This window comes from Acipenser ruthenus, unplaced genomic scaffold (assembly GCF_902713425.1).
Source record: "Acipenser ruthenus unplaced genomic scaffold, fAciRut3.2 maternal haplotype, whole genome shotgun sequence".
NCBI classification, from domain to species: Eukaryota; Metazoa; Chordata; class Actinopteri; order Acipenseriformes; family Acipenseridae; genus Acipenser; species Acipenser ruthenus.
The window spans coordinates 89,363-109,592 of record NW_026708728.1 but is presented as its reverse complement, the minus strand read 5'-3'; the positions used below and the strand labels follow the sequence as shown (position 1 = coordinate 109,592).

General features: G+C 40.5%; 1 protein-coding gene and 1 non-coding gene across 4 annotated transcripts; both read left to right on the top strand.

Moving 5' to 3' along the window:
• Positions 1–5,424: 5,424 nt before the first annotated feature.
• Positions 5,425–12,157, top strand: LOC117966725 (succinate dehydrogenase cytochrome b560 subunit, mitochondrial-like). 3 transcript variants are annotated; one of them, XM_059021676.1, is made up of 6 exons: positions 5,425–5,503; positions 8,312–8,374; positions 8,728–8,829; positions 9,120–9,181; positions 10,433–10,596; positions 10,848–12,157. In XM_059021676.1, exons 1-6 carry the CDS (start codon positions 5,490–5,492, stop codon positions 10,950–10,952), a joined length of 510 nt encoding a protein of 169 aa, XP_058877659.1. In that variant the 5' UTR covers positions 5,425–5,489; the 3' UTR covers positions 10,953–12,157. The 3 variants fall into 3 exon arrangements, with proteins under 3 accessions (XP_058877659.1, XP_058877660.1, XP_058877658.1); XM_059021677.1 differs by lacking the exon at positions 5,425–5,503 and adding an exon at positions 5,872–5,890; XM_059021675.1 differs by lacking the exon at positions 5,425–5,503 and adding an exon at positions 7,548–7,626.
• A 1,157-nt stretch (positions 12,158–13,314) lies between these two features.
• Positions 13,315–13,388, top strand: trnar-ucu (transfer RNA arginine (anticodon UCU)). Its single transcript has one exon. It is a non-coding gene; the product is annotated as a tRNA-Arg (tRNA).
• Positions 13,389–20,230: the final 6,842 nt, after the last annotated feature.

Below are 20,230 nucleotides of genomic sequence, written 5' to 3'. Positions count from 1 at the left end.
TCTGTGCTTTACAATGCTTCCCTATGCTTTACCAGACCTCTCTGTGCTTTACAATGCTTCCCTGTGCTTTACCACACCTCTCTGTGCTTTACAATGCTTCCTTATGCTTTACCATACCTCTCTGTGCTTTACAATGCTTCCCTATGCTTTACCAGACCTCTCTGTGCTTTACAATGCTTCCTTATGCTTTACCAGACCTCTCTGTGCTTTACAATGCTTCCCTATGCTTTACCAGACCTCTCTGTGCTTTACAATGCTTCCCTATGCTTTACCAGACCTCTCTGTGCTTTACAATGCTTCCCTATGCTTTACCAGACCTCTCTGTGCTTTATTACACTTCGCTGTGTTTTTACTGTGGGGAAACTTTTACAAGGGAGAAGGTGAAAAAGAAATGGTGACGCAAATAACAAGAAAATCATTCTAGCAGTGAGAGGCAGGGCGATATAGATTTCAAAGGCTTGTTTTAAATACTAGCCCTTGTCGTGGGTTTTATAAATGGGGCAATCTGGATTTAGGGGTGCAATCTAAAGTCAATATGGGGTGCGATATTATTAATGTGCTTCTGTTGCAAGGCATTTTTAATTGTACGCATGCATGTATTCATCTTTGCACTTAAAAGCTTTGATACCACAGCCTGTCTACCTTTCTGAATTCTCATCCCATTCTGCCATGAGAGAGAGAGAGAGAGAGAGAGGGAGGGAGAGACAATGACATAATTCTCTCTCTCTTCCCCTCCCTCGCTCCCAGATTCCTGCTGTTTGCCGATATCTCTGCTGAACAATTTGCGTAAGACAGGAGGCCTTGTGTTCTTTCTTTCTTAGCTCGGTCTCTCTTCATAATAAAGCCCATTCTCTCTCCCTCCCTCTCTGTCCCACTCTCTCTCTCTCTCTCTCCCCCTCTCTCCAAACACAGCATATATAAACAGCTTCAAACAACAGCAGCTAGTTATAAATGCAACACAATCTTTAGTATCATTTGAAATAACTGTTTCTTTTTGTATTGAGTGTGGAGTAGTGGTCAGGGCTCTGGACTCTTGACCGGAGGGTCGTGGGTTCAATCCCAGCTGGGGGACACTGCTGCTGTACCCTTGAGCAAGGTACTTTACCTAGATTGCTCCAGTAAAAACCCAACTGTATAAATGGGGAATTGTATGTAAAAAGAATGTGATATCTTGTAACAATTGTAAGTCGCCCTGGATAAGAGCGTCTGCTAAGAAATAAATAATAATAATAATAATAATATCTAGCGTAGTATATTAGTTTTTATATTCGGTGGTCCGCCTTTTTTTTAAGCACCTTTGTTTTGTTTTTAGGTTTTGTAACATTAAGGTGATTTTTTTAATCTCCTTTCCAAAAGTGAATTATATACACTTGTGTTTTAAATAGAAAAAAAAGATGTGTGTTTCTTTCAGAACTGCACATTTGAGACCTCCTACATGAACATAATTTTAGATCTTTTATTTAACACCATGTTATCAAAATATAATGGGGCAGCAGTGTGGAGTAGTGTTTAGGGCTCTGGACTCTTGACCGGAGTGTCGTGGGTTCGATCCCAGGTGTGGGACACTGCTGCTGTACCCTTGAGCAAGGTACTTTACCTAGATTGCTCCAGTAAAAACCCAACTGTATAAATGGGGAATTGTATGTAAAAATAATGTGATATCTTGTAACACTTGTAAGTCGCCCTGGATAAGAGCGTCTGCTAAGAAATAAATAATAATAATAATAATAATAATAATAATAATAATAATAATAATAATAAGCTACAAAATGATTTTGAAAAAAAAAAAAAAGTCTATACCATAAGCCATAATAGTAGCACAGTGAGAATTTCATGTTAGATTTTAGTCACATTTTTTCAGTTCGGTTTTTCGTAAATGGAAAACTACAAAGCGATAATTCAATCTGTCAACGTGACATTGTTCAATCAATCAATCAATCAATCTTTATTTTATATAGCGCCTTTCATAGCAGACCACCATCACAAAGCGCTTTACAAGATACAGTGAAGCACAAAGCATATAACACATTTATTACAGTGAAGCACAAAGCATATAACACATTTAATACAGTGAAGCACAAAGCATATAACACATTTAATACAGTGAAGCACAAAGCATATAACACATTTAATACAGTGAAACACAAAGCATATAACACATTTATTACAGTGAAGCACATAGCATATAACACATTTAATACAGTGAAGCACAAAGCATATAACACATTTAATACAAGGCTAGGATGTGACAGTTCTAGAACATTGTCTTTATGAAGCAAAATGAGTTCATTTTTAAACAGGATGCAAAACTTATGGACGCAGCTACTTCAAGTTTATAATATGAAGCCAGATTTATGGAATTGTTTATCGAGCTCAAATGATTTTAAACTGAGGGCGAACTGTCTTTATTGGTGCCTCTGTTTATATTTCTGTTCTATGAGTGTATCTTTCTTTTGACAATGTGTTGCATTCATTCACACATTCTCTCTCTCTCTCTCTCTCTCTCTCTCTCTCCCTCGTAGCTGTTGTATCAAGGCTGGCAGGTTCTCTCTTTCTTTCTCCATCCCTCCCTTCTCGTTCTGTCGCTTTCTGAGTCAGAGATGTCACAGACGGGACAGAGAGAAGGAGAGAGGGAGAGAGGGAGTGGAAAAAAGTGTTCATTGTTTTGAGTTTTCTTTGTATTTTTTGTTTAGAGAGAGGGGGAGGGTGGAAGGAAAGAAAGAAAGAAAGAAAGAAAGAAAGATTGCCATGGTAGTTCCACTGTCTGTCTGTCTATCTGTCTGCATTGCTGTTGAAGATCAGTTAGGGTATAGTTAGCACACTGTGGTCTCATTTTGCAAATGGTATCCCATTACAGCTGCCCTATACTTGTGCTACCATTGCCCCTCAGCATAATACAGAACCATTATTGCATTGTCCTTGTAGTGCCGCTGTCTGTCTGCATGATTTGGGAAAAGCATAGTTAGCAAACTGTTGTGCAGGGGAGTCACGCAGTCAGGGGAGCGCAGGGGTCCCCCCCCCCGAGGGTCTCCCCTGGTAAAGGCACGGCCGCGTGGTGTGCAGGGGGAGTCACACAGTCAGGGGAGCGCAGGGGTCCCCGAGGGTCTCCCCTGGTAAAGGCACGGCCGTGTGGTGTGCAGGGGGAGTCACACAGTCAGGGGAGCGCTGGGGTCCCCGAGGGTCTCCCCTGGTAAAGGCACGGCCGCGTGGTGTGTAGGGGGGAGTCACGCAGTCAGGGGAGCGCAGGGGTCCCCCCCGAGGGTCTCCCCTGGTAAAGGCACGGCCGCGTGGTGTGCAGGGGGAGACACAGTCAGGGGAGCGCAGGGGACCCCGAGGGTCTCCCCCGGTAAAAGCACGGCCGCGTGGTGTGTAGGGGGAGTCACACAATCAGGGGAGCGCAGGGGTCCCCGAGGGTCTCCCCTCGTAATGTCTTTTACATTAAATTAAAAAAAAACGTATTTAATAATACTAATTTCTGTACAGTACATGGTCGCATAAATCGATATTATCAATCGCTAAACAAAAATATATATATTTTTTAAACCGATATGCCAACCTACAGAAGCGTATAGCCGCCATACACCGAGCAAAAAATAAAAACCAGCACGTCATAATGATTTCAGTTTTTTCACGAGGTAATTATTACGCCATTACGTGATCATTGTTACGTTTTAACGTTGATATGTGCTGATTTTCTTTAATTTTTTTTATTCTACATAGCAGCTGTACGTTTCGATTTAAAAGCGGCATTGCAGAATACAAACGAAGTTGTTTTTTCGGCCGCGTGTAATGCAAGCGATGGGGTGAACCCACGTGCATTCACACCCATGTGCCCTGGCATATCTTAACACCAGGGCTTATTAGAAACGCTGAGAATGCTGGTCTGAACAGTGCGGGCTTTGTACCCACTGACACCCAGCAGTGAAAAACCCTTCTCCGTACAACAGCTTCTTTGTAAAAGACGCTTTTTTTCTGATTCCAGGACAATACAAGCCCAGTTTTAGGCAACAGAACCACCTCCCTCCAAAGAGCAAAGGGCAGCGTTGTTTGAATTATTTGCTTACGACCGAGATTTTTAAAAAAAACATCTTTACAACAACGTATGCTTTGAACCCACGGCGTATACCCGTTAATAAAATACCTTTATTGGTTTATTAGGGTTACCATATGGCTCCAGATTAACCGGACGCTTTGAGACAGACCGGAATTTCAAAATCCCCCCTAAATTGAAAGTAATTCACGTATAAATGAGCTCCATCTTTGCTGAGATTATTATTATTATTATTATTATTATTATTATTATTATTATTATTATTATTATTATTATTTATTTCTTAGCAGACGCCCTTATCCAGGGCGACTTACAATCGTAAGCAAATACATTTCAAGTGTTACAATACAAGTAATACAATAAGAGCAAGAAATACAATAACTTTTGTTCAAGCAAAGTACAAGTGTGACAAACCACAATTCAATAATACAGCAGATAATAGTGATAGTGACATCAGGATATGATTAAATAGTGATAGTTACATCAGGATGTGATTAAATACAAAGTACTACAGGTTAAACACTTGGCAGATTACAGTATTCTGAAGTACAGGATTAAATGCAGTAAAATAGGGGGCACATAAGAGCAAAATAAAGCACATTTACATGAAGGGTGATAGTGTCCCAGGATACAAACAGAGGAGTTTAATTCTCCTGTGGTGGAATTGCTTGGGCGCAGCAAACAAGTCACACTGATCAGCTGCTTCTGATCAGATCTTAATGAACGAATAGCTAATTTATCGATAGAGCAACGAGATGATGATGCGATTGTATTTGCAGAATAATATGGGAGATTGAATTTTAACAAACAGAAAAAAATAGCGACTGGCTGCAATTCATTCTTGGTATAATACAATTATTTGACGCGCATGCGGGTATTTAGGCACCATTCTTAATTGTAGCTAAGGATGGTTCATTTACACCTTCATTTATTTCAATTTAGGGGCAAGTTTGAAATCTCGTTCTGTCTCACAGCGTCCGGTTAATCTGGAGCCACATGGTAACCCTAGGTTAATTTTTTTTTATTTTTTTATTAAAAGCAGCCGTGTGCAAATGTCTCAGCACACCTCCAGATGTGTCATCGATGTCCTTTATATACCCTACCTGCATGAAAACACCTCCGGGGGTGAGAATTTCAATCTCCGCTCAGTAATCAGTGATATAGAAACAACAGGCGCTCCGTGTGTGAAAATGTGAGACCGCTTTGTGCTTTAATCAGGCGTCTTAAACAACTTCTAAAAAGTCTCCTGTGTTTGACCGCGTGTGGCTCCTTTTCTCTGACTGTTTGAAATTAATTGCATGTGCGGCCTATTCAAGTCGTCCATTAGACAATCGCCCGACAAATTTCCCCCCCCCCCAGATTTCCAGTTCCACTGGTTTTGATTTCACACGCCCGACAAATCAAAACTACAGAACCCACGGGCGGCGTGTTCCGATAAATGCGCGCATCGCGGTATGTGCCATGTAAATCAAATATGTTTTAAAATATACATTCTAAATGGTGAAAAAAAGTCATTGCTGTGTATTATTTTGTTTGTAAGCCGTTTGTTATTTTTTCAGGGGGGCAAACGCACCGCTGTGCTGAGTTATGAGGTAATAATTGAGCTTCCGAATGAATATTGATGACGTGAACAAAGAGTTCTATTCTCATGATTATAATTATTACACGGACGTACCATCCAGCAGCGCCGTTATCAGTACTGCAGTAACACGCCTTGAAAGTTATTGATGTGTGTGTTTGTTTGGTTTATCTACCGTTTGGTTACTAAGTAACAACAGAACGGCTGAGCCCCGAGCAGAAGTTGCTGTATTCTGATTCAAACATTCAAAATCCTAAAAGGTATAAACAACGTCAACCCGGGGGACTTCTTTGACTTGAAAAAAGAAAAAAGGACCAGGAGTCATAAATGGAGATTAGATAAAGGGGCATTCAGAACAGAAAATAGGAGGCACTTTTTTTACACAGAGAATTGTGAGGGTCTGGAACCAACTCCCCAGTAATGTTGTTGAAGCTGACACCCTGGGATCCTTCAAGAAGCTGCTTGATGAGATTCTGGGATCAATAAGCTACTAACAACCAAACGAGCAAGATGGGCTGAATGGGGCCTCCTCTCGTTTGTAAACTTTCTTATGTTCTTATGTTCTTATGTATAATTTGTGTGAATCTATATATATATATATATTGGGTTAAATCGATTGAGAGATGTTGCAATGTATTATTGCATTAGATTACGTTAGATACGATCGCGTTAAGACAAAGTGTAGTTTATTTATTTATTTATTTATTTATTTATTTATTTATTTATTTAATTAATTAATTAATGTTTACATGCATTAAAATAAACGGATGGGCGTAACGATGTTGTGCTTGGTTTTGACCACTAGGGGGAGCGCTTCTGTAAAACACATTTTTTTTTTAAAAAAAATAATAATAATAAAATGCTGGCAAAAAACACACACACACACGCAATCGGTTAACGGTTTTCTTTGTTAGCTGGTTTTCTGGAAAGGGCTCCGCCTCGTTGCAGATGGTTCACAGTGAGGCTGTATAACCGTGCTGAGGAAAATCGTGGAGGGAGATTCTACAAAATAATTCTAGCCCCGACACAGAATTTTCTTGACCGGAGGGTCGTGGGTTCAATCCCAGGTGGGGGACACTGCTGCTGTACCCTTGAGCAAGGTACTTTACCTAGATTGCTCCAGTAAAAACCCAACTGTATAAATGGGTAACTGTATGTAAAAATAATGTGATATCTTGCAACAATTGTAAGTCGCCCTGGATAAGGGCGTCTGCTAAGAAATATAATAATATATTTTGTGTCCATCACTATTTTTACGAGGTAAAACTGTAACCAAGAGAAGGAGATTCAGTTTTTTTTTAGTATCGCCCATACTTTACTTAGCACCTGAATTAAAAACTCGCACTCCACTAAATAAATGCTGGCCTCGTAATTGTTAATTGACAAAAACACACAAGCGTATAGCTGTATACATTAAGACAGCTGTCTATAACCCAGGCAAGCAGGAGAAGCTGTTTTGTCTTAATCTTTATACTTAACTGCTATCTAGCGTCCAATATAGAAAAATGCCATAGCAAGAAATGGAAGGTGACCACACTTAATATGGCGATATCAACTTCAAACGTATAAACCTTAGACAACGTCTTTTAAAGCGAATCCACCGCCCCCTCCTCCTAAAAAACAAAGACAAAAAAATAAGTTTCACATGAGATGCTACTCTCACGCCACCAATAAATAATAATTATAATAATAATAATAATAGTGTAGAACACTAATGCCAATACCAAAGATGGCGGTTTTAATTTTTTTTATATTTTTCACTCAAATTAATTATTGTTTTGCTATAAGATAGATACGCGAAATGTATTTGAAAATATGGACACATTTTAAAAAAAAAAAGAAATGTAATTAAATTTAAAAAAGCAACGAAACAAAAGTATTTATCCCAATAAAAATAAATGACGTCATACTTGGATACATAGCAGCGTTGCTAAGGACGGGTGACGGAAGTTCCTGTTTTGAATTGAAGGGTCGTCAAAATGGCGCTGTTGTTGAGGTCAGTGTTAAAGTAAATTATTTACAATTATTTACAATTTGTGGCGAAGCTGTTGTTCAAATAAGCTCCTGTTTGTGTAATTTAAGATCGCGACGCGGTTTTAAAGCCCGCGTCGAGGTCTTTTAAAAGATATCGTCCTTGTAAATATGGTGTGAAGTTGTGTCAAATTTTATCACAAGGACTTCAAACTGTGATCGTTTTGTCCTCAAAACGATCCCTACGCAACAAGGCAGATATTTTACTTATATATAATGACCCTTTTTAAGCTGTGGTGCCGTTTTAATACGATAAATAACTTTTCAGAACATGTACGTGTTGTTTTTAGTTCAGTGTTTCATCCGTGCGACCGTCACGGGAAGTCTACTTTAGAAACGAGACCTAATCGTACTTTATAACATCTGCGCTCACCTGCTCTTAATAATCCTAGCTGATATTATATAAAAACCACGCTTCCGATGCGATTATATAAATGGAAAAGACGCCACAAACGCCCAAGCTGTTTGTCCAGGTCTCGCTGTTTTAGGATAGAGACAGTTCAACTAAAAAGCATATGCCCCGATCAATTTGTGTGTGTGTGTGTTTTAAATTCATTTTTAAAAATCAATTCCCATTCCTGCGAAAGAATTTGACTTGATACGTTTGAGACATTAATAATAATAATTGTGATTCTTTCTTTCTTCGTCAGATCTTTGGTCCAGCGGAGCGCAGCTGTATCGTCCGGGTCCCAGAGTTGTCTCCTCTACAGACAGTGAGTACACGCCCGAAACAAGGTCTCCGCGTAATCAATGCTTAGTTTGAACCCTTTCATGCCTGAATTATTTTTACAGGGCTGAAAAAAAGTTTTGGACATGTAGTAAATGTATCGTTCATTGAATGTGTTTTAAATCTTTATTCATTTTTATATGGGTGGTGTGGGTGGCATCTGTCTCATATGAAACTGTCATGCATTTTCTTGCTGGTCTTTCATGTGCCCCCCCCCCCCCATCTATCCTATCTATCTATCTATCTATCTATCTATCTATCTATCTATCTATCTATCTATCATCTGTGTATCTTGTGGTTTATGTTCTAATCTCCTACCTCTGCCACCCCCTGTGACAGTGCTGTTGCCATGGGAACAAATGCCAAAGAGCAAATGCAGAAATTGACGGATAAAAACAGCCGCTTGGCCAGACCGCTGTCTCCCCATATCACCATCTACAGGTGAGTGAGTGATCCTTCTGACTAGAACACAGTAAGACCCCAGCGTCCCTTCTCTCTCTCCCTAATCTCTTACTAGAATGCAGTAAGACCCCATCGGCCCTTCTCTCTCTCCCTAATCTCTTACTAGAATGCAGTAAGACCCCATCGGCCCTTCTCTCTCTCCCTAATCTCTTACTAGAATGCAGTAAGACCCCATCGGCCCTTCTCTCTCTCCCTAATCTCTTACTAGAACGCAGTAAGACCCCAGCGTCCCTTCTCTCTCTCCCTAATCTCTTGTCTCTGTGTTTCAGATGGTCAGTTCCAATGATGATGTCAATAACTCACAGAGGGACGGGGGTCGGTCTGAGTGCAGGTACAGTACAGAAAACGAAACTGCCCCCCAATACAGACATCACTATAGATATACAAAAACAAATCACATAATGAGCTATATCCTATAAATACAGCATGATTCAGGATGTTTTGGATATTGGCTGATGAAGGACGACTCTGTCCTAAATGCTTTTTGTATTCCTATTTACTGTAAAAGATTTGTTATTTAAGTGTTTTTATTTTTTTTTAATGATGTCTCAGTTGTAAAATTCCAGGTGATGCTAAACTTTTGTTCAGAGCTGCACACTGTGGCTAATCCAGCCTGCAGTAAAACCACTGGAATGGTTGGAGCCTCAGTGATGTCGGTTTCCCCTGTGTTAAAGATTTTTCTCTCTCTCTCTCTCCTCTCTCTCTCTCCTCTCTCTCTCTCTCTCTCTCTCTCTCTCTCTCTCTCTCTCTCTCTCTCTCTCTCTCTCCTCTCTCCTTCTCTCTCTCTTGCTCTCTGCTGCTCTCTCTCTCTGTCTGTCTCTCTTGCTCTCTGCCTCTCTCTCTCCCTCGCTTGCCCTCTCTTTTGCTCTCTCTCCTTCTCTCCTCTCTTGCTCTCTGCCGCTCTCTCTTTCTCTCTCCTCTCTCTCCTCTCTTGCTCTCTCTCTCTCTCCCTCTCTATCCTTCTCTCTCCCTCTATCATTCTCTCTATCTCTCTCTCCCTCTCTGTCATTCTCTCTCTCTCTCTCTCTCTCTCTCCCTCGCGCTCTGGCTCTCTCGCTCTCTCTCTCTCTCTCTCTCTCTCTCTCTCTCTCTCTCTCTCTCCCTCCCCCCCTCGCGCTCTGGCTCTCTCTCTCTCTCTCTCTCTCTCTCTCTCCCTCTCATTCTCTCTCTCTCTCTCTCTCTCCCTCTCATTCTCTCTCTCTCTCTCTCTCTCTCTCCCCTGCTCTCCTCTCCTCTCTCTCTCTCTCTCTCTCTCTCTCTCCCCTGCTCTCCTCTCCTCTCTCTCTCTCTCTCTCTCTCTCTCTCTCCCCTGCTCTCCTCTCCTCTCTCTCTCTCTCTCTCTCTCTCCCCTGCTCTCCTCTCTCTCTCTCTCTCTCTCTCTCTCTCTCTCTCTCTCTCCTCCCTTCTCTCTCTCTCTCTCTCTCCCTCTCTCTCTCTCTCTCTCTCCCCTGCTCTCCTCTCCTCTCTCTCTCTCTCTCTCCCCTGCTCTCCTCTCCTCTCTCTCTCTCTCTCTCCCCTGCTCTCCTCTCCTCTCTCTCTCTCTCTCTCTCTCTCTCTCTCTCTCTCTCTGGTTCTGGTTCAGGTGTCGCTGTGTTTGCTGTCTCGGCGCTGGTTCTGCCAGGAGACTTTGCCTCCTATCTCAATCTGATCCAGTCCCTGTCTCTCGGTCCGGCTCTTATTTGCACTGCCAAGTTTGGGCTGGCGTTCCCCGTGGCGTTCCACTCCTTCAACGGGATCCGCCATCTGGTGAGTAGAACGAGCGAGTGAGCCTCCCTCCCTCTCTCCCAGCGAGCGAGACTCCCTCCCTCCCTCTTCTGATCATCTTTCTATCTGGCTACTCTCTCTCGTTTCCATCCCTATAATGATAAGAATTACTGATCAAATTATTATTATTATTTTTTTTTTTTAAAGCAAAACTGTATCCCTCCCCATATGAGGTCAGCATGTCGTGACAGAAAGGTTACAGGTTGTATTTTTTTTTATTTTTTCTTCTCCAGATGTGGGACCTGGGGAAAGGCTTTCGCATGCCTGAGGTGTACAGATCGGGCTACGCAGTCATCGCCCTGTCTGTCCTGTCAGCCATCGCACTGGCAGCGCTGTAGAGCACAAAACATGAAGACTCACACACACACACACACACACACACACACACACACCCCGTCATCGCCCTGTCTGTCCTGTCAGCGATCGCACTGGCAGCGCTGTAGAGCACGAAACATGAAGACACGCACACACACGCACACACACACACCCCGTCATCGCCCTGTCTGTCCTGTCAGCGATTGCACTGGCAGCGCTGTAGAGCACGAAACATGAAGACACACACGCACACACACACACACACACACACACACACACCGTCATCGCCCTGTCTGTCCTGTAAGCGATCGCACTGGCAGCGCTGTAGAGCATGAAACATGAAGACACACACACACGCACACAGACACACACACACACACACACACACGCGTGCGCACACACACACACACACGCACCTCTCATCCATCCATCCATCCATCCATCCATCCTGTCTACTTCAGGCTCTTTGTTTTTGGTCACATTGTCCCTGTTAAAGTTATTTTGAGCCGACTCTTTGAAAAGTTAAAGAAGATCACTTTTTTTTTTCTCTTCTGTGACTTGAATGAGGTGTGTCTCTGTCTATTTATCCTATCGATCTATTGATCTCTCTCGCTCTCTATCTCTCGCTCTCTATCTCTCGCTCTCTATCTCTCGCTCTCTATCTCTCGCTCTCTATCTCTCGCTCTCGCTCTCTGTCTCTGTCTCTGTCTCTCTCCCTCTCGCTCTATCTATCTATAATCAGTTTTGTTGATTTGAGGGCTGTTATAAAGCTGAAATGCTCCCACCCTCACTACCTATAATACTGTAGCTGTGGTTTTGTCTCATTGATGATGAGTTTAAATCATTATTAATGAAACCAGTTGCGGAAGAAAAAAATAAAAATCGAAATCAACACTATTTTATTTATTTATTTTTTAAATATACACAGGAGTCGGATCAGAATTAGCTTGCAAAGGGACATCGCGTGATCCTAAACAAAACGATTGTGCGTACGTCATTAAACGGTTGATCGCTTCAGACGCATTTTGTGTTTAATTTCAGTCCTGCGTTTTATTTTCTTTTGTCGAGTTGAAGAATGCCAAACCAAGTGACGTCATTTCGAACTCCTTTATTCAGTTCACACACGAGAACAACACACGCACACACAAAAATACATATCTTTTGTTAAGAGGGACTTTGGGATTTTTTTAACCATGTAAATAAGTCTCTCTGGAGAAAAAAAAAGAAACCGGATGTAGCCCCTCCCGCTTCGTCACGTGATCCGCTAGAGGAGACCGGAGAGAAACTCGCTCGATCTCCGTCTGTCTTACTAAAGACATCTGAAGCTGTTAACGCTCAACAGAAAAAATGTGTTCTAGATTGCATTTTGGTCTGCCTGCGTCTTTATAACCTAAGCACTTGTGAACCAATTCTGATGATTATAATAAAATTATAATGCAGTAGAGCGTGTGTGGTGATCTTTTTATTTTCCACATAAATAAGTTAATTTGGTGCTTTTAAAGGGTTAATAAACTATGTTGGGGTTCTTTAGAAGCGATGGGGGGGATGGCTGTCTACCCCCCGTCCCACGGGGTTTCCCACCCCAGCCAGAGGGAGTCTGGGCTCGGGTTGCAGCGCTGGGCGCGTCGCTGTCCGCGGTGCTGAAATCGCTCGCTCACAGTGCGGTTCAGTTACGGGTGAAAAAGTCGTCTAGAATTGTAGATACAATACGATAAAATGAAAATATATTTTAAAAAAATGTTTATTTAACATCATATAATCAAAAGAAACTACAAAAATGATCCCTAAAAGTATACCGTAAGCCATAGTCGTAGTACAGTAAGTATTTCGTTAGGTTTCGAAATGTCACTTTCTATAAAAAATTTGTATAGTATATTGGAAAACTGCAAAGCGCTGGTGTGTATAAACTTATTCAGCAGGTTTCATTTGGATAGTGTGAGTGATCTGAGAATGTAATTTCTGTTTAATTGAATAGTTTATATAGATAGATAGATTGATAGATATAGATATTTATCGATGTTAGGCAGCCTATATTAATTATATCTTGCAGAATGCAAATGCGCATGTTTTCACGTGAAAGAATCCTTCACGGATAAATTCCTTTATCCCCCGCGGGACGGTTTCCTGTGGAACGCACAGCAACGTTCTGTGTGTGAGCCGACGCTGGTTGGTCCTGATGCTGCCACGCAGCGGAATATATATATAAATACACGCAACTGACGCCATTGTGGCTCCACTAGGGAGTCAGCCGCCTGCAATAGTCTATGAGGCGCTAGAGCCACAATGGCGGACACTGAATGCCAGTTTCCACATTGAGACGCTATGAAGATGCTGATGCTGGGAGGAATCTATACAGATGGATTTTGAGGATGCTCTGTCGGCTCCGTCTCTGTGGCGCAATGGAATAGCGCGCTGGACTTCTAATCCAGAGGATCCGGGTTCGAGTCCCGGCAGAGATGACTCATGGGATATGTTTTTAAAAAAAAAGAAAATCTAAATCCTCGCCCCAAAATAAATAAATCTCATATTTTTTTAACCTAAGTAAACGTGAAGGCTTAATAATAATAATGCAAAAATAAATAAAACCGCCAGCATTTATAGGGAACATTGAAAATGCTAATATATATATATATATATATATATATATATATATATATATATATATATATATATATATATATATATATATATATATGGGCAGCTGGCTCTTTGAGCTAATATATATATATATATATACATATAATTATATATATAATATATATATATATATACACACAGACAAAAGGCTTAGTCGATTTTTATTTTTTTTCTGTCTATCTGTCTTTCTATCTATCTATCTATCTATCTATCTATCTATCTATCTATCTATCTATCTATCTATCTATCTATCTATCCAACGTTTCGATATGTTGTCCGTATCTTTCTCAAGGGAGCCCGTGTTTGAATCAAAACATTAGAGGTGTTTCTAGGTGTTTGACGGGCATGACAACTGCTTGTTATTGTTTACATTCAAATCCATAATTTATTCTTACATGACGTAATGCTGTTCTATATATTGTGACGTCATTTTTACTTCTATCTTTGAATCACTCAATCAATCAATCTATCTATCTATCTATCTATCTATCTATCTATCTATTCATCTATCTATCTATCATCTATCTATCTATCTATCTATCTATCTGTCTATCTATATATATATATATATATATATATATATTAGCTCAAAGAGCCAGCTGCCCATACCAGAAGGCTGGATAATAGGATTAATGAAGCAATATTGTCTATTGCAATACAAGAAACCCTGAACTAACAAACATACAGTCTCCTGTGTGTGCGTGTGCGCATGTGCGTGCGGTGAGGACAGCGCGTCCTTCCCGGATAGAGATACGCCGAACTGTATCCATTAATACCAGGGTCAGTCAACCGCGACTCGCTGAATAGAACTGAATCGGAAACAATGACAGCGCGATTTTACAGAGATCGTGCGAGCTGCCTACGTCATGAACGAAATAAAGACACGGCTTGAAAAAAAATTAAAAATCAATTTCAATTGTTTTTTTGTATCGTTCTTTTCTTTAAAAAAGGAGGTCTCTCTCATAGAGGTATTTTGTATTATTTATTTGGAAAATAAAGACCATTTTACAGAAAAAAGGGATTCTGTATATGAAAGGGTTAATTTAAAACACACACACACATTTTCATATCTCTCTCTCTCTCTCTCTCTCCCTCTCTCTCTCTCTCTGTAGCCTTATTTTTTAATTTGTTCCTATTTTATTTGATTCTATCTTATACAATTATCCGATGCTCTATCATATTCCCTTCTGTAAACGTGACTTGATTTGAATTATTTGCGGGGTCTGTGTGTGTTTCTCCTGGGGACTGCCCGTTAAAATGAGCTCACATCTAAATCTGATGCGCAATGCACATTATGACGTGTCAGAAGTGTACGTCATTGTACGTTGTCCCAGTCAAATAAATAAATGTAGCCTATGTACATATTTAAACAAATGCGTCCACAAACCCGTTGCGGTGACTGGTATATTTTTCAACCTGCGATAACTAGTGTCGTCTACAGAAATCGAAGCCCTGAGAATTCCTGTGGTGCAGCACTGCTGACGCCTAGTGACTGACGTGTGTCATTAAATTATTTTTATTTATTTATTTATTTATTTATTTATTTATTTATTTATTATCGATTATTCAGCACCAGCAGGTTCTCTGGTGCTAAACCTTCGAATCAGTTTAGAACCCAGTTTCCAAAAACGATTCGTTACCTGACCTCCTGAAACCGAATCCGCAGAGAATGAACACAAACCAGCCTGCCTGCAATGCACGGCGATTCCGCTAGAGGTCAGTAAATCACCTCAAATTAAACTGAAGACTAATTAGGTAAACAAAATATATTAAAATTCCAGGTGATGCAAAACTTTTGACCACAGCTGTATGTGTATGTTTTGCATTATCCACAGTCGTGTGCAGAACGCCTCCAGATGTGTCAATTAAAACCATTTATATATACCCTACCTGCATGAAAACACCTCAGGGGGTGAGAATTTCAATCTCCGCTCAGTAATCAGGGATATAGAAACAACAGACACTCCTGTGTGTGAAAATGCTAGACCGCTTTGTGCTTTAATCAGGCGTCTTAAACAACTTCTCAAAAGTCTCCTGCGTTTGACCGCGTGTGGCTCCGTGTTCCTTTTCTCTGACTGTTTGAAATGAATGGCATGTGCGGCCCTGTTAAAGTCATCAATTAACTTAGGCAATCGCTAATTTGCCTGATAGTTTTCCTCCAGATTTTCAGATGCAGTGGTTTTAATTTCACAGGCAGGATAAATCAAAACGACAGAAGCAACGGCGCATGTTGATTCGTGTGCTTTATCCAAGGCGACTTACAGAGACTAGGGTGTGTGAACTATGCATCAGCTGCAGAGTCACTTACAACTACGTCTCACCCGAAAGACGGAGCACAAGGAGGTGAAGTGACTTGCTCAGCGTCACACAATGAGTCAGTGGCTGAGGTGGGATTTGAACCGGGGACCTCCTGGTTACAAGCCCTTTTCTTTAACCAAAGGACCACACAGCCTCCTGTATTTGCGAGTCTGAATAATAGATCGACACAGGGGTGTATCGTTTTGTTTTATCGTTTATTCAGGTACAGATGCAATATGGCTTTTTATCAGTAACATAATATTTTTCATGTTTTTTTGTTTGTTTTGATACAGAAAACCAAAACCTTACAACCATCAGTAAACAGAGAGAAAATCGTTTGATTTTTTCATTCGTGTTTTTTTTGTTGTCAGAATGAAAATACGACGACCAAAAAAAAACCAAAACATTTTGTTGTTTTATTTATTAAAAGAAAAAGGAAAAAAATCAATAAACAAGCTTTAAACACATTCAAACGTACAGAGTCACAAAACGACAAACCCATTTCAAAACAGAACCCCCCTTTATTTTTATTTTTTTTAAATCCTTCTGACAGAATATAAAAATAAAAAACTAATAATAATAAATAATAATCTGGATCTCAATTCATTTTTGTAAACTTTCTGTTTTCCACACCGGAGGTAACAAAAATAAAACACTGTTTTTAAAAAAAAAAAAAAAAAAATTGTTGTGTCACTCGTATTTATTGCGTTATACAAGTAACGGTTTTTGGGTTGGGGGTTGGGGGTGGTGGTTGGGGTTGGGGGTTGGGGTTAGGAGTTTAGGGTTGGGGTTAGGAGTTTAGGGTTGGGGTTGGGGTTGGGGTTGGGGTTGGGGTTGGGGGTTGGGGTTAGTGTTGGGGTTGGGGTTGGGGTTAGAGTTAGGGTTGGGGTTAGTGTTGGGGTTGGTGTTGGGGGTGGTGGTTGAGGTTAGTGTTGGGGTTGGGGTTGGGGGTTGAGGTTAGGAGTTTAGGGTTGGGGTTAGGGTTAGGAGTTAGGAGTTTGGGTTTGGGTTAGGAGTTTAGGGTTGGGGTTGGGGTTTGGGGTTAGGGTTGGGGTTAGGAGTTAGGGGTTTGGGGTTAGGGTTAGGAGTTAGGGGTTGGGGTTAGGGTTAAGGATTAGGGTTGGGGTTAGGGATTAGGGGTTAGGGTGAAAGATTAGGGTTGGGGTTAGAGTTGTGTTTTGCTCAGAAAGATAAACTAAGCAAGGTTTTAACCTTTTTGGACTGACAAATTAATTGACCGGGCAAATTTACTTCACTATGATTTTAACCTTGTAATGATCATTTCTGTATCCCATATGATGCAATGCTTAACCACACCCTCTATTATTATTATTATTATTATTATTATTATTATTATTATTATTATTATTATTATTATTATTATTATTATTATTATAAATCTACCATCACAAGCCAGAGTTTTTCATACGCAGAACATTAGGTGTTGCTCGACAGCAGGCGTGTTTTCATACAAGGACCGGAATCTAGTTACAGTAATATAAAGTAGATTTTCCTCATTTTGAAAGTGCCTGGGCACTGCAGGGTTAATCACGATCGTCATTCACTTTTTGGTTGATAAATGCTACAGGACTGATTTGTGTTCGAGAAAGCGACACGTTGTTAGAATAAATACAGGAGATATTATATTCGACAACAAAACTAGACAACGCAATTTAAAAAAAAAGACAATATCAAATCTTCTATAATAATAATAATAATAATAATAATAATAATAATAATAATAATAATAGGACAAACCTGATCTTAATGCTTATTAAAAAGGAAGACTTAAATCGTTAATTTTTTGTTAAACTCTTGAACGTTGCAATTTTATTTTTAAATTTCATTTCAGACGATCCTAGAATAAATACAGCGAACCTTCAGACACGCGTTTCAGCGGATGCCTTAGCCCGGCGTGCTGCGTCACCTTGGGCGCGTCTGTGTGAGTCTTTAAAGTTCTGGATAAACTAACGACACGTCATCGACATCCCTCACACGTCACACTGAAGGCACCAGCTGACAGGTTTGTCGGGGGGGGGGGGGGGGCTAATATCTGTCAAACTATTCCAACAAAACAAAATATAAAACGTAGATATTATTAAACTGCGGTTATTTAATCTATTAAGTAACTTAATGATGTAAAGCAATGCTACTGTGTACGCGCCAGTGTGAAATAATAATACTACTACTAATAATAATAATAACGCACGCTATGACATCATACACACGAACGTCAAATTCGGACGTTAAATCTTTATAAAAATCCATCTAAAAATGGACTAATCGGCTTGATCGCCCGCAGGCGTTCTAATTTCATTTTTTAACGGTGGTCCTGATAATAATAATAATAGTAATAATACTAATACTCCTACTATTAATAATAATAAAATCAATTCCCCATTGATCGTTTGAGTGATCCCCCATTCACAATGCACACGTGACGCAGGCAGTCTGGAAGACTCACGAGGTGTTTAAAACAAATAGGATTTGCGTCTGATTTTCGCGTTTCTACATTACCTTTAAGAAGTATTTTTAAAAGAAAAAAAATAATCGCTTGTTTTGGATTTTCAAAAACGAGAAATAAAAAAGCCTGTCCTTCCCTCACCTTTACAATCGTCCCGCCCGCGTCAACCGAGCGTGGAAAAAACAACCCCCCCCCCCCACTTCCCTCGAACTAGCACGAGCGGTGGAAACTGGGATATGTAGTTCTCAGGGGTAACACCTCGACCGAGGACTACAAATCCCACAATACATCGCGCAATCGTTTCTAAAGCGAGGCTCAGGAAAGAGATTGAAAAAAAAAAGGTTTTCATATCAAAAAGGAAAAAAGACTCACAGATCGCTTGGAAAATTATAAAGGAGTTTTGTTAGATCGCGACAGGGTGTCTATTAAATCACGCTGTTAGATTCTCGATTGTTTGTTGATTGATTAAAACATTTTATTTAATATATATATATTATTATTCCATTCAATTAATGACTAACACCTTGATATTTCTTAAAGGTAGTTGCTCAAAAAAGGACGAATATTGACACACCCCCTATTTCTCTTTTGCTACATTTGAGGTGAATGATAAAACACGTTTATACCAAACCGAGAATCATAAACATAACCATAGATACAAAATATTTGCAGTAGTTTTTTTATACATATATATGTGTGTGTGTTTGTTTTTCCCAGATAACGATATTAGATGCATCATTTTTGTGTACATAGGTAAGAAAATTAAGCAAGCATTTGAATATATATATATATGTATATATAGTGTGTGTGGAGAGAGAGAGAGAGAGAGAGAAGAGAGAGAGAGAGAGAGAGAGAGAGAGAGAGGAGGGACAGAGAGAGAGGGGAGACAGAGAGGGAGAGAGAAAGGAGAGAGTGAGGGAGAGAGAGAAACAGAGACAGAGAGATAGAGAACAAAGAGGAGAGGGACAGAGAGAGAGAGAGGGAGAGAGAGGAGAGGGACAGAGAGATAGGGAGACAGAGATGGAGAGAGAGGACAGAGTGAGGGAGAGAGAGAAATAGAGATTGAGAGACAGAGAGAGAGAGGGAGACAGAGAGGAGAGGGACAGAGAGAGAGGGAGACAGAGAGGGAGAGAGAGAGGACAGAGTGAGGGAGAGAGAGAAATAGAGAGATTGAGAGACAGAGAGAGAGAGGGAGACAGAGAGGAGAGGGACAGAGAGGGAGACAAAGAGGGAGAGGGACAGAGGAGAGGGACAGAGAGAGACGGAGGGAGAGAGAGAGGAGAGAGTGAGGGAGAGAGAGAGGAGAGAGTGAGGGAGAGAGAAACACAGAGGGAGAGAGAGAGAGAGAGAGAGAGAGATGAGAATGGCGTCAGATTGTTCAGCTAATTCCACTTTTTAATATCCGTTGTTTCATACGGCACAGCTCGTTCAAGTTGAATGGACGTTGTCGGGTTTTATATCTGAAACTGTGACGTCGCTTTTTGAGCCGATATCCTAATTAATTAAACCCAGGAAGAAAAAAAAAGCTGTTAATTACAAAACGGCGTCGCTGGTTTTTACCTTCGTCTCTGGACTGAGTCGGATTCAGTTTCGCTTCATTTTTTAGCCGCCTAGTTTGTCGCTGCGCGTTTGCTTGATGTTTTCACTCGTTTCGCATTTAAAATACCCATCTGGAGTGTAACACCGATAGCAAGTCTAGTTTTTAAAATCTCTCTGATTTATAGCACACACAAAAACATCTTTAACCCAGTCTTTTAATTAGCAGTGATCTCTTCATGAGAAAGCGGAGACAGCGAGGCAAAGACTAGATAGCATTTCAAAAGGAGGTAGAGATTTGGAAAATAAAATCAATTTTTAAAAAAAAATCTCTAATTGCTGTTGCAGATTGAAACCGAGCTGCGT